We start from the raw sequence: 10,792 nt of genomic DNA on the forward strand, positions 1-10,792 counted from the left end.
TTCTTGCTGACTTGCTTTGATCAAACATTAGCGACCTCTCCCTCGGAAATGTTCCGACATGTATCTGTAAATGTGCAGGTGTTAGCGTGAGCTAGCTGTTTGAAGCCATGGTCGAACATCCCTCAGTGCATCTGTGATCCAGCTAGCTAGCCTAGCTAATGAGCTAGCTAGCATTAACTACATTCCTAAGTTAGGAGAAAGCGCCATTTTTGGACTTTTTTCTGGACTTTTTACACTTGAAGGACAGGCTGCTGCTTATTATTCGCATCATAATGTCTTTATGTCCTTCTGCCACGGGGTTAACTGTGGTTTGTAACGTTTGTTCCACCTGGAAAGACAAAAGTTGAAGTTTAACCCCACTGCCTCAGGTAACACTCTGCTAGCATCTTTGTTATCACTGCTTTCTTTTTTCTCTCTCACAGCTCATGTGTCCATATTCAGTTGCATTTTGCCATGAACCATTTATAAATAAAATAGTGTAGGTCATATGAAATAATAGTGAACATATTGTAACCCATCCTGTCATTCAGAAAGTATCCTTTTCATCATGTTTGTCTACTTCATTACAACACATTCCCCCCCCACAGAGAGCAGAGCAGAGCCTGTTCCTCCATGATGTGGTGGCTGTGCATTGCAGTCTTCCTGCTGTGGATGAGGTCAGGAGGATGCACAGAAAAAGCCAACACGTCAGACCTGATTGAATACACAGCTGCAGACTTCTATGAGAAACTGCATTCTGGGAAGATGATGTTCATCTATTTCGAGCATCAAGGTATGCTGCCCATTCTGTAGTAAAAGGAAACCAAGCAAGCTTTTTTCACACATTTTCTAATACATTAATAGGTAATGCAATACATTTGTGACTATAACTGTGTAGTAATTTACATTTGCAGCTCCGAAAATATTCTTTAGGTACATAAAAAGGCAGTATATACTGTATATATAACTTGATATAACCAGATTATGCAACTACAAAGAGACACAAGACAAACAGCAAAGAGACCTGCAATGACCAAGAGACAAAAAAGGCCACAGAGATGCTCAAAACAACCTTGAAGAGACACTAAACGACTGCAAAGAGATGTGCAATGACCAAAAAAGATGCAGAATTACAACAAAGAGACAAAAAAGGCAACAGAGATGCACAAAGCAACCACAGAGATGCAACATGCCCACAAAGAGATGCAAAATAGCTACAAGAAGACACAGAATGACCACAAAGAGATTTAAAATAACAACAAAGAGACAAAACACGACCAGGAAAGGATGCAAAACAATGACTGAAAGACACAAAATGACCACAAAGAGATGTAAACAACCTGAAAGAGATGCAAAGCAACGGAAAAGAGACACAAAATGATCAGAAAAAGCTGCTTAACAACTACAGAAAGATGCAAATCAACTACAAAAACACGTAAACCCACCACAATGAGATTTAAAATGATCACAAAGAGATCCAAAACTACTGCAGAGAGACACTAAAGGTCTGCAACGAGATGCAAAACCACCACAAAGAGCCAAATTCATATTGTATTTTAAGCCTTTTAACCTGCTAGTCGGGTGTAACATTATTTCCCTTTGTATCCAGTGTCTCCAACCATCTCTCTCTTCCTGGTGGAGTTGGAAAAGTCTGCTGACGCACTGCAGGATTATGGGGTGCTGGTTGGCAAGGTAACAGTGTCATGTGCTCCGTCTTTAATTAAAGTTGACATTAAAGCTCAAAGTTTTGATAAGTTGAAGTGAACGGTTAGAGAGGTGGTAGTTCAATACATTTTGTGTTCTTTCTGTTCAGGTCAACTGTAATAAAGAGCTGGTTCACACGTACTGCACAGAGGAGAGGGTGCTGCACACAGCTTTTCTGTTCAGGTACGTTGTGTTGACGTGAAGATGTCACTGGTGGTTAGGCAATAAATACAACAACAACAACTATATAGAATATCACTCTGACAAAGGCAGACTGAAATTAAAGTCAGGAATTTATCACAACAGACATGGAAGACATGTATGTATATTGGCATTGTCTTTAATCTCCCTCAGGGGTGGTAAAGAGTTCTTGGGGTTTGATCTGGACACCGTGTTTGACGTCAACTCCATAGTCTCTGAAGTCTTGTTGTAAGTAAACAACATTCCCTCAAAATGATATATTACTTATAATACTTGACAGTCAAAATCAGCATCTTTCTCTCTGTCTTTACCCTCCAGTGCCATTCTGCGTGAAGAGGTCAAGTACGTCCACACAGACTCCGACCTCCTAGCCATGGAGAAGGCAGCCAGAGGGAAGAAGGATATTGTGCTGGGTTACGTCAGCAGTCTGGGAACACAAGGTAACGAAAGGAAAGACTGTGGATATACAGAGGCAACCAAGAGTGAAAGTAGTTGTGTGTGGGGTCAGTGCTAGAAATGATCTGGCTAATGTATTTAAGGACTGATTAATGACTCATAGATTGTACTGTGTAAGGCGGTGACTCTGAATGACTAATCAGATTAATTGTGTTGTTTCTGCTGATTGTCTTGCTTAAGAGCACAGATCGATAATGGAGACAGCGTACGTGTACGGAACCAAATACCAGTTCATCCTCATAACTGGAGGCCCAGTCTTAAAGCACTTAGGGTAGGTTCTTTGAGGAAAAAGCTGTCTTGCCTGTGGAGAGAAGTATTTTCGACAAGAAAAGTTGTATTTACTGTGCGTCTCTGTCTGTCTTTGTTTCAGTGTCAATGAGTTTACTCACTCGTCTCGAGTGTGGTTCCTCCACTGTAGAGATCATAGTGGGTTCACGACCCCGATGCCCTCTGAGCGCTGCCCTTTGACACTCATGAGGAAACCCCTGTCCACCCTCAGCCTCCACTCCTTCCTGCAGCTCATGGAGGCTCCACTAGTGGTCAGTATCACATAGATGAAGATACACTGGTACACACTTCAGCAACTAAAGTCTAGAGCTGAAAACAGTTAGTCTATTAATCATTAATCAACATGATTTGTTCTACTTTTGATACTTTTGATTGTTCTTTGTTCTAACTCGATCCATTAATTGATGAAGTCTGTTTTTTTTAATGCCTTTTAAGTCCAAAACTTCCTAACTAAATTTTTCTTAAGTGGCAGTAGGCTATCATTTTCATCTTTATACGAAGTTCTCCCAAATAAACATTTTTAGTCTGATTTTGTAGCAAAAACAAAATATCTTAAGGGCCAAAGTAAATAAAAAACATTAATTGTACATTGTGTGTTTCTCCGCTGCCAGTCTGAAGTTTACGACGACCCCTCCTCGGTCCAGCCCCCCCAGTTCCCCTACCAGCAGACCCCCCAGGTCTTCCTCTTCTCTCGTCCCGCAACCGGGCACCTGGACCGGGACACAGCCACCACTCTGGCCTGGAGGCTCCGTGGCCTCGCCCTGCTGGTGCTCGTACACAGGTACACATCATCGCTTTAGGCTTTGTTTTGAAATGACCAACGTTGATTAATTTTTCTGTAACTCCACATAGATTTTAATCTTGTTATCGCTTTTGATTTTGTTATGTTTTGCAAATATTCTTTTTTCTTTTCCTGTATTTACGTAACCAGATTGTATTCTTTATATATTTTTTCCAGTAACAGGCAAAATCATCTTTTATAGCCGTCTCATATCCGTCTGTTTGTGTGTGTGTGTCTGTTATCAGGCAGAGTCCCGCAGTGAAAACCCCAGATGAATACAATGCTGCTTACAGGCTGAATGAAAAGGTATGATGGTCACTTACATACAAACATACCAAACTAAGCGTTGTTCATACCTGTTTGTTTTACTTTATTGTGTGTGTGTTTGTGTGCTTGGAGAGTTCAGAGGTGGAGTATTTGACCTTACACGACCTCGATGAGGTGATGGACCTCGTCGCAAACCAAGAGAAAGAGGAGGAGGAGGATGATGAAGAGGAAGAGGAGGACATGGGCGTGGTGGATGATGAGGAGGATGATTCACGTTTTGGTGAATGTCTGATTTTAAAATGAAGAGAATGAAAGAGAGGAATCAAACAGCAGCAAAGGAGGGAGGACACGTGTGTGTGTGTGTGTGTGTGTGTGTGTATTTACTGTATCTAATGTGTATCTCCATCTAGGCAAGCTGGACGATGAAGTTGCAGCATCTGTCTACGAAAACCGAGGCGACGTGACGGACATGGACTCAATTACCCAACTAACCTCTGACAACTTCCACGCAGCGGTAGCTCAAAGCAGCCTGACAGTGGCGCTCTTCTACCTCAGATGTAAGACACACTCTCCCTACTGTCCGAAGAAGGAGGGGAAGCAAATGTGTATGAATTCAAATAAATGTGTAATGAAATTAATTGTAGTTTCTGTTTTCACCACCAGGGGATGCCGTTTCCATGGTGCTCCTCAACTCTTTCATTGAAGTTGCAGAGAGACTTGCAGGTAAACTGCAGAGCCCTTATAATGGGGGTTTTGAAGTACCTTAATTACGACCATGAGCAGTTTATCACAGCTGCAGCTCAGAACATGTAACCGTCCCATTCACCTCACACAGTACCTTTGCTTCACATCACTCCACTCTCACTGTTTAAAAACCTCTGCCTTAAGGTGCGTTCATGAAAACCAGGAATTTGCAACTCTGATCTAGGAAGATATTTCTTTGTCTTTACGCAGTGATTCATTGTAATAATGTATTTATTTTAATAGTTCCTTATGTAAGTCAGTCAAGTCAATGTTTGCCTGATTGATAATTCCTTCAGATTCCTCAGTCCAGATGAGCGCTGTTGACTGTGGAGAGTGGACTGACCTCTGTGCAGCTCAGCCCGGCGGCTCCCTCCCGATCCCCTTTCAGCCGATCACTTCCTTCCCCAGCATCTTGCTGCTCCGCCCCCAGGAGACGGCCCAGCACTACAGAGGCATGCTGGGTACTGAGGCACTACATCGCTTCATCATGATGTGAGAATGTTTCTAAGAATCCACAGACACGAATATGACTTCGATATCATATTTCATCATCAGGTGCGTTTTACACTTCCAGTTGAGTTCAGTCATCACGGAGAGTACTAGGCAAAGGCAGTGTTTTACAGATTAAAGATTTAACAAAATGCAAAGATTGTATCAGAGAGATGTAGTGAAATTTAGATTATTGGACAGATGAGAACAATCAGATTATAGTGTTTAGATTACTGGTGAGCGTCTTTTATCTATTAAACCTCACTGTGGCCTTAAATAAATCAGTTTTTATCTGCACAGCTACAAATAAACACACACAGGAAACACACTTGTATATGAGCTTGGTCATCTGAACAGCAGGACATAATAAATCCATGTCGGGGAGCTTTTATAAATACATTTTATGTCTGAATCTTTGAGTCATTGCTTATATAGATGTGCAGTCATGTTTTCTATAAAAGCTTTTTTGTCCTGTGATGGCCTGGAGGCTCAAGCCGTGCTTTTCTGTCATCATGTCTTGACTGAGGAGCGTCTCCTCAGAGCAGAGACAAATCAGGCCAATCAGGCCATAATGTTGTGGCTGTTCTCCTGGAATACCTTCATTTCTGTACCTTTAACCTCTGCCAGGTCCTCTGTACTCATGAGGCTCTCTTGCCTCTTTTGCCTTTAAAGTTTTGTTTATAAATGCTTATTTTTTCTTTTCTTTAACCAGGAGCCACCAAGCTTCTCCTGTGCTACTGTCCACCCAAGAGGAAGTGACATCATTCATTCAGGATGTGCCTCACACTGAGCTAGCTGGCTATAAGCCTGACAGAGTGCTGGGGCTGTTCAAGACACAAGCACACACAGGTAGGAGGCTGTAGTGCACTTTATGTTTAATGATTCTTTTGTAAAATTCTCCAGTTGGTGGAGATGCCTCAAATAGCTTTTGAAAGAAGATCAGCATCACCAAACCTAACGTTTCGTTCCCTCTGGACCTTCTTCAAGAGTGTTTCAAAAGACTCTTGATAGAGATCCAGGGGTCGAGAGTGTCTGTTAGTGAAATGTTATGTTAAGTGGAGATGCCTCAATAGCTGAAGCCAAAACCAGGACTTCTTCTTTTTTTTTTTTTAGTGAAAGCAATATTGTTTGGTGTAAAAAATCACAATATATATATACAGATTTTGAACTTTTTGAACATAGTTAATACAAATATTATTAGAAATTATAAACAGCAACAAAGAAAACGACAGTACTCAAATTGTAAACATACAAGAGACTAAAACAAAAGGAAAAAAAACAAGTTAACAGAAATAAAGAGATAAATACACATTCAGGCACGTCACCCTGGCTTATTGGACTTTTTCACTTTTTAATAGATCCAGCAATTGTGTCTCAGTTAGTCCAGATAAGTTGTATCCCTGAAACTTTGCTTAAAGTGTTATTGTTGTATATTTTTCCAACTGCTGACCAAATCCCATGGGAAGAGGAAAAACTAAGGGGTGTGTTAGTCTGCCTGTCGGCACTTCCTGAACTTCCAGGATTCAGGAAGTTCAGTGACAGAGTGACAGAAATATGAGTTTCCCAGACACCAAAACACCACACAACAATTTCGAATACTTATCAATTCTGTATGATCGGGAGGTAAACAGTGGAAATGCAGAGGTAGTTTCTGAAGTACGCTACCAAGAATGTGTGTTTGTTGATGTGCTCTGGCAAAAGATGAACCAGGTTTTTCCTCTCTGTGTGTTGGCCTCCCCGCTGTGTCAACAGACTGACTCTGTTCAGATGATTGATGGAGCTGTGTTTTTCACACAGTGCTAAAGAACTCAGCTTTATTGAGTATTTCTTGCAGTAGCACGGTGTACGTGGGGGCTGAGTCAAAACAAAAACAGTGTCACTGACTGACGCTCCAACAATGGAGCTCTATGGCACAGATGAATAAGATATATCAGGCTTTAGATAGACACAAACCACAACAAACCAACTTAAAAGATGAGAAAATGAAACTGATAACACAAGACAGACCAGGTCGCTCTACAACCTACTCTCTTTGAGAACCACAGACCTGTCCACTGTCCCTGACATCATACGATGATGTATTAGTGATGTGTCTCTGTCTTGCCAGGCGTATCACTGTTTACCGAGGCAGCAAAGTCATTGAGAGGAGAGGTGTTGACTGGACTGCTGACAGATGGGCAGGCACAGAAATGGTAACGGTCTCGTCATTCCTGTTTCAAGGTTGCGTCCCTGACAATCACCTTTGAGTGCTTCACTTGTGTGAAGTTGTAATTTACTATTCACTTGAGTTCTTTGAGATCTTTGTTTTGAATTTGACAAAAGACAAAATTATCCACAGTCCTTTTCAGCGGTATGAGATTGATTGACAGTGTTTTTGAGGCCAAGAATTCACATTTGTCATGTTTTAAATATTGATTTAAGTTGTGTGTTTGCTGTGCAGGGCGGCAGAGCACACAGTGGATCTCCCTGCTGTGTTTGTGTTTCCATCTTGGAGGACACACACTCAGCCCTCCTCACTGTCTGTGTCCACTTCTGCTGAAGAGCTGCTCTCACACATTAACTCTGCACTGCTGCATCCACTGGTAAAACAAACTATGTGTTCATAGTGTCTCATAAAGTCATGTCTACACCGAGAGAGACTGAAGAAAAACAAAGATGCTTTTAAGCTTAACTAAGTGAATACAGCCAAAAATCTAAATGCCGACGTCTCCCAGCCCACACTGTGAGCCAATCTTTATCTAAATCTCGTGAAATGAAATAACCATAAATAAATGATGTGGACGTAACTTCCTGGATGTTCGGTTCACAGTATGTCACAGATAACGAGCGCCATATGTGGGTTCACAGAGTTCAGCAGTGGTTTCCTCAATACATCCAGGGTCGGAGTCATGCGTCACGCCTGAGTTTACATTTGCTCATTTAAACAAATACAGTGAGCTGATGTGGAAACAGATCTTTAATGCAGACGTCGCTCAACAAGATAAGTTCAGCTCTCCCTTTGAGTGTTTATTATGCTGTTTCAAGTTAGTTTATAGGGTTGTGAAGTTAAACAGTTGAAGTGCATCAGCAAGGGTTGAGAGTCTAAAAACTAGTGTTGAAACAGTAACAGAATCTTCCTTTTGGTGGTGCTGTTGTCCTCATTTTTATCGGGACTGGAATACAGCAAGATTTCACAAGTCTATCCAGGTCTATCCAAGTAAAAGGAGAATTTCTTCTATATGTATATTTTAAAAAATCAAATATGATTTTTCTTTCCACCCACAGTTATTTGTTTATTCAACCTTCCTATGTGATATTACTGTTTTAGAACAAGCTATCGCCGCACACGGATACTATTTAAATCTTTGTTCTTTATCCCCGTTTTATCCTCAGCCTGAGCTGACGGTGGAAAACCTGCCGTCCTTCCTCTCCCTGGGTAAAGCCCTCCTGCTCCTCTTTGTGGGAGAGGAGGAGGACGAGATTGGGCGGAGGCAGAACCAGGCGCTGGTGGAGGAGATGAGAGGAGTGGTGGACTCGGGAGGGGGGAGGATGGAGCGATACCTGGCCTGCTGGATCCACCTGTACATACAAATTCAACACTCTTTTCTTTATTATCTTCTTGCATTATATTACATTTATATTCTATTTATGATATTAATAGATATATTGTGTTGTTCTGTGTTCCAGTGGCCGTACTCCAGCTGGTATGTCCGTCCTGGGGTCATACCTGGGCTCTATGCCCCCCCTCCCTGCTCTGGTCCTCACCCATCTACCCTCTGGAGATGAAATCTATCAGTACTCCCCCAACACCCCCATAACGGCCCCCTCTGTCCTACAGTGGCTGCAGAGGGTCGAGGACGGCACTGAGTCACCTGCAGGTAAGGAGGAGGAAGTGCTGGATGGCAAAGAGATAAGTTAAACAGTATTTAGGAAAGAATTTAATATGGTAATATGACACGGCAGGTGACCGTGCAGTTTGGGTTTACAGGTCTCCTTTCATTGAAGAGGTCGTCCTCTGAAGCAGCAGGAGTCACAGTAATGATGCTTTTAACTGCAGAAAGCCCACTCCTGTCCTCAGTGATTGCCTACTTACTTGCAGTGATTAGTTGACTGCCTGCAGTCATGACTTTCCAACACACTCTATAGTTACCTTTCCACTGACTCTGGTCGACACTTTGTTGGCACAATGGCTGCTGAGTACATAAGAGATCCAGATACAGACATTATTTCAGATGTCACTAGAAGAAGAGTACAAGGAAATACCATGACATTTTTTGCTGGACACATACAGAATAATGGACTGTGCTCTCAAGATGAATAGACGTTAAAGGAATATGTCACCAATTTGAAATTGTCATGGCCCTCAGACAAGCCTGCAGCATCCAACTTGTGTTGTTCTTGTCTGAGGAATGTGAAGTTAAGGGCTACAGTCTTTGAGTTCAGCAGCAACACGTGTAATGAACTTAAAAGGGTCTTTAAATGAAGGTGATGATTGTTAAGGTACCTTCAGGCTTTAACCTTTGACCTTTTGAACCCTGCAGTTTGTATAGGTGTGGGCCAGGATGTGACACCAGTCTCGCTGTGACTTGTTTTTGTTTATCTGATGCAAAGGATTGCTGTCCAGCACATTCCATACATTCTCCGCGGAGAAACCATGGACCTGCAGGCTTTAGAGATGAACTTTGGCTTTAAGCTTCCAGGTTTTGCTTCCTGTGACTGTTTCCTTGCAAGGCAGTTTCCAAAACACCTTTTTTGAACAGAAAGTATGCACCTTGTCAAATAGCTATAGCTCGTAACATTAACAGCTTTTGAGTTTTAAAAATTGCAACTGGACAAGTTGGACTTTATGGACTGCAGTTCATTTTTTCAGAACTTGCGTTTCATTTGCTTAATATGTTTTTTTTTAAAGACTCTTATTTCATGGCATTATTCAATGCTGTTGTTGCATTAGAGTATCATCTTTAATGATGTATCACGTTGCATGTTGTAATTATAGATCTCTGTCTCGGTCCATCTCTACAGGGATGTTGGGTGATGATAACTGGCCTCCAGCTGTCGATTTCTATGACTTCCTGAAAATCATGGACGAGCAGGAACCCGACTCTGCCCACCAACAAACTCCTGACGAGGAGGAGGATGAGGAGGACGAGGAGGAGGAGGAGGAGGAGGATGTGAATGTGGAGGAACACGTGGGGGTAAAAGAGATGACACATTCCTTCTCCACCTCTCCCACACCTGACAATAACCCAAAGACTCACACTGAACTGTAATGGACCAGATGGGAGAGATGTGACACTAGCTTTTGATTAAACATGATTGTATTTTTATCTGGGCTTCAGTTGTTTCTTTTACTAATATCATACTGGCTTGTAATATTATTGTAGGCATATTTGCTATTCATGCTTTCCTACTTAATTTTACGATTTTTCACGGCCTTGACAATTTCCTAATCAGTCATATGATCAGAGCAGCTACACTGTTATTTTTTCTCCCTGCCTTATAAATAATAATGGTTTAACTGTTCTTTCTTCCCGTTTATAAAATCAAACCATGTGTGGAAATTGCAGTGACTTTTGGTGAAGGGTATCTTGTGTCCTGGAAATGTCTTGGCATTTGTTCTGATGTTATTCTTCCCATCAGTCCACCTCGTGTCCCGTAATGACAGTGGCATCATGGGATGGCTGTGTAACTCTTCCCGGCAGCTGAGATGCAGATCAAAGGAAGTGGCATAGGTTAGTCGGATTGGTCTGTTTTAATTACGGTGGTTTCTGGGACCAAGAGTTGTTTGAATCAATTAGTGTCTCAGTTAAAAGGGAACATCCGTCCTAAACCGTGACGAGCCTGAAAGGTTCTTGGATTGTGGTTTACAGCGGATTTTCCTTCGAGTCCATATGTGAATCTTTT

At 41.9% G+C, this 10,792-nt stretch overlaps 1 protein-coding gene across 1 annotated transcript; it reads left to right on the plus strand.

The window, feature by feature from the left end:
* Positions 1-280: 280 nt before the first annotated feature.
* On the plus strand, positions 281-10,215 carry txndc16 (thioredoxin domain containing 16). Its single transcript, XM_073462764.1, has 20 exons — positions 281-368; positions 590-772; positions 1,589-1,671; positions 1,793-1,866; positions 2,038-2,112; positions 2,203-2,324; positions 2,521-2,611; positions 2,711-2,879; positions 3,240-3,409; positions 3,655-3,715; positions 3,809-3,956; positions 4,087-4,233; positions 4,340-4,399; positions 4,717-4,912; positions 5,622-5,758; positions 7,017-7,101; positions 7,350-7,491; positions 8,282-8,469; positions 8,576-8,766; positions 9,911-10,215. The coding sequence occupies exons 2-20, from the start codon at positions 613-615 to the stop codon at positions 10,156-10,158; spliced, it is 2,547 nt and encodes an 848-aa protein (XP_073318865.1). The 5' UTR covers positions 281-368; positions 590-612; the 3' UTR covers positions 10,159-10,215.
* Positions 10,216-10,792: the final 577 nt, after the last annotated feature.

The sequence above is a fragment of the Pagrus major genome, chromosome 24, assembly GCF_040436345.1.
Source record: "Pagrus major chromosome 24, Pma_NU_1.0".
Lineage (NCBI taxonomy): Eukaryota > Metazoa > Chordata > Actinopteri > Spariformes > Sparidae > Pagrus > Pagrus major.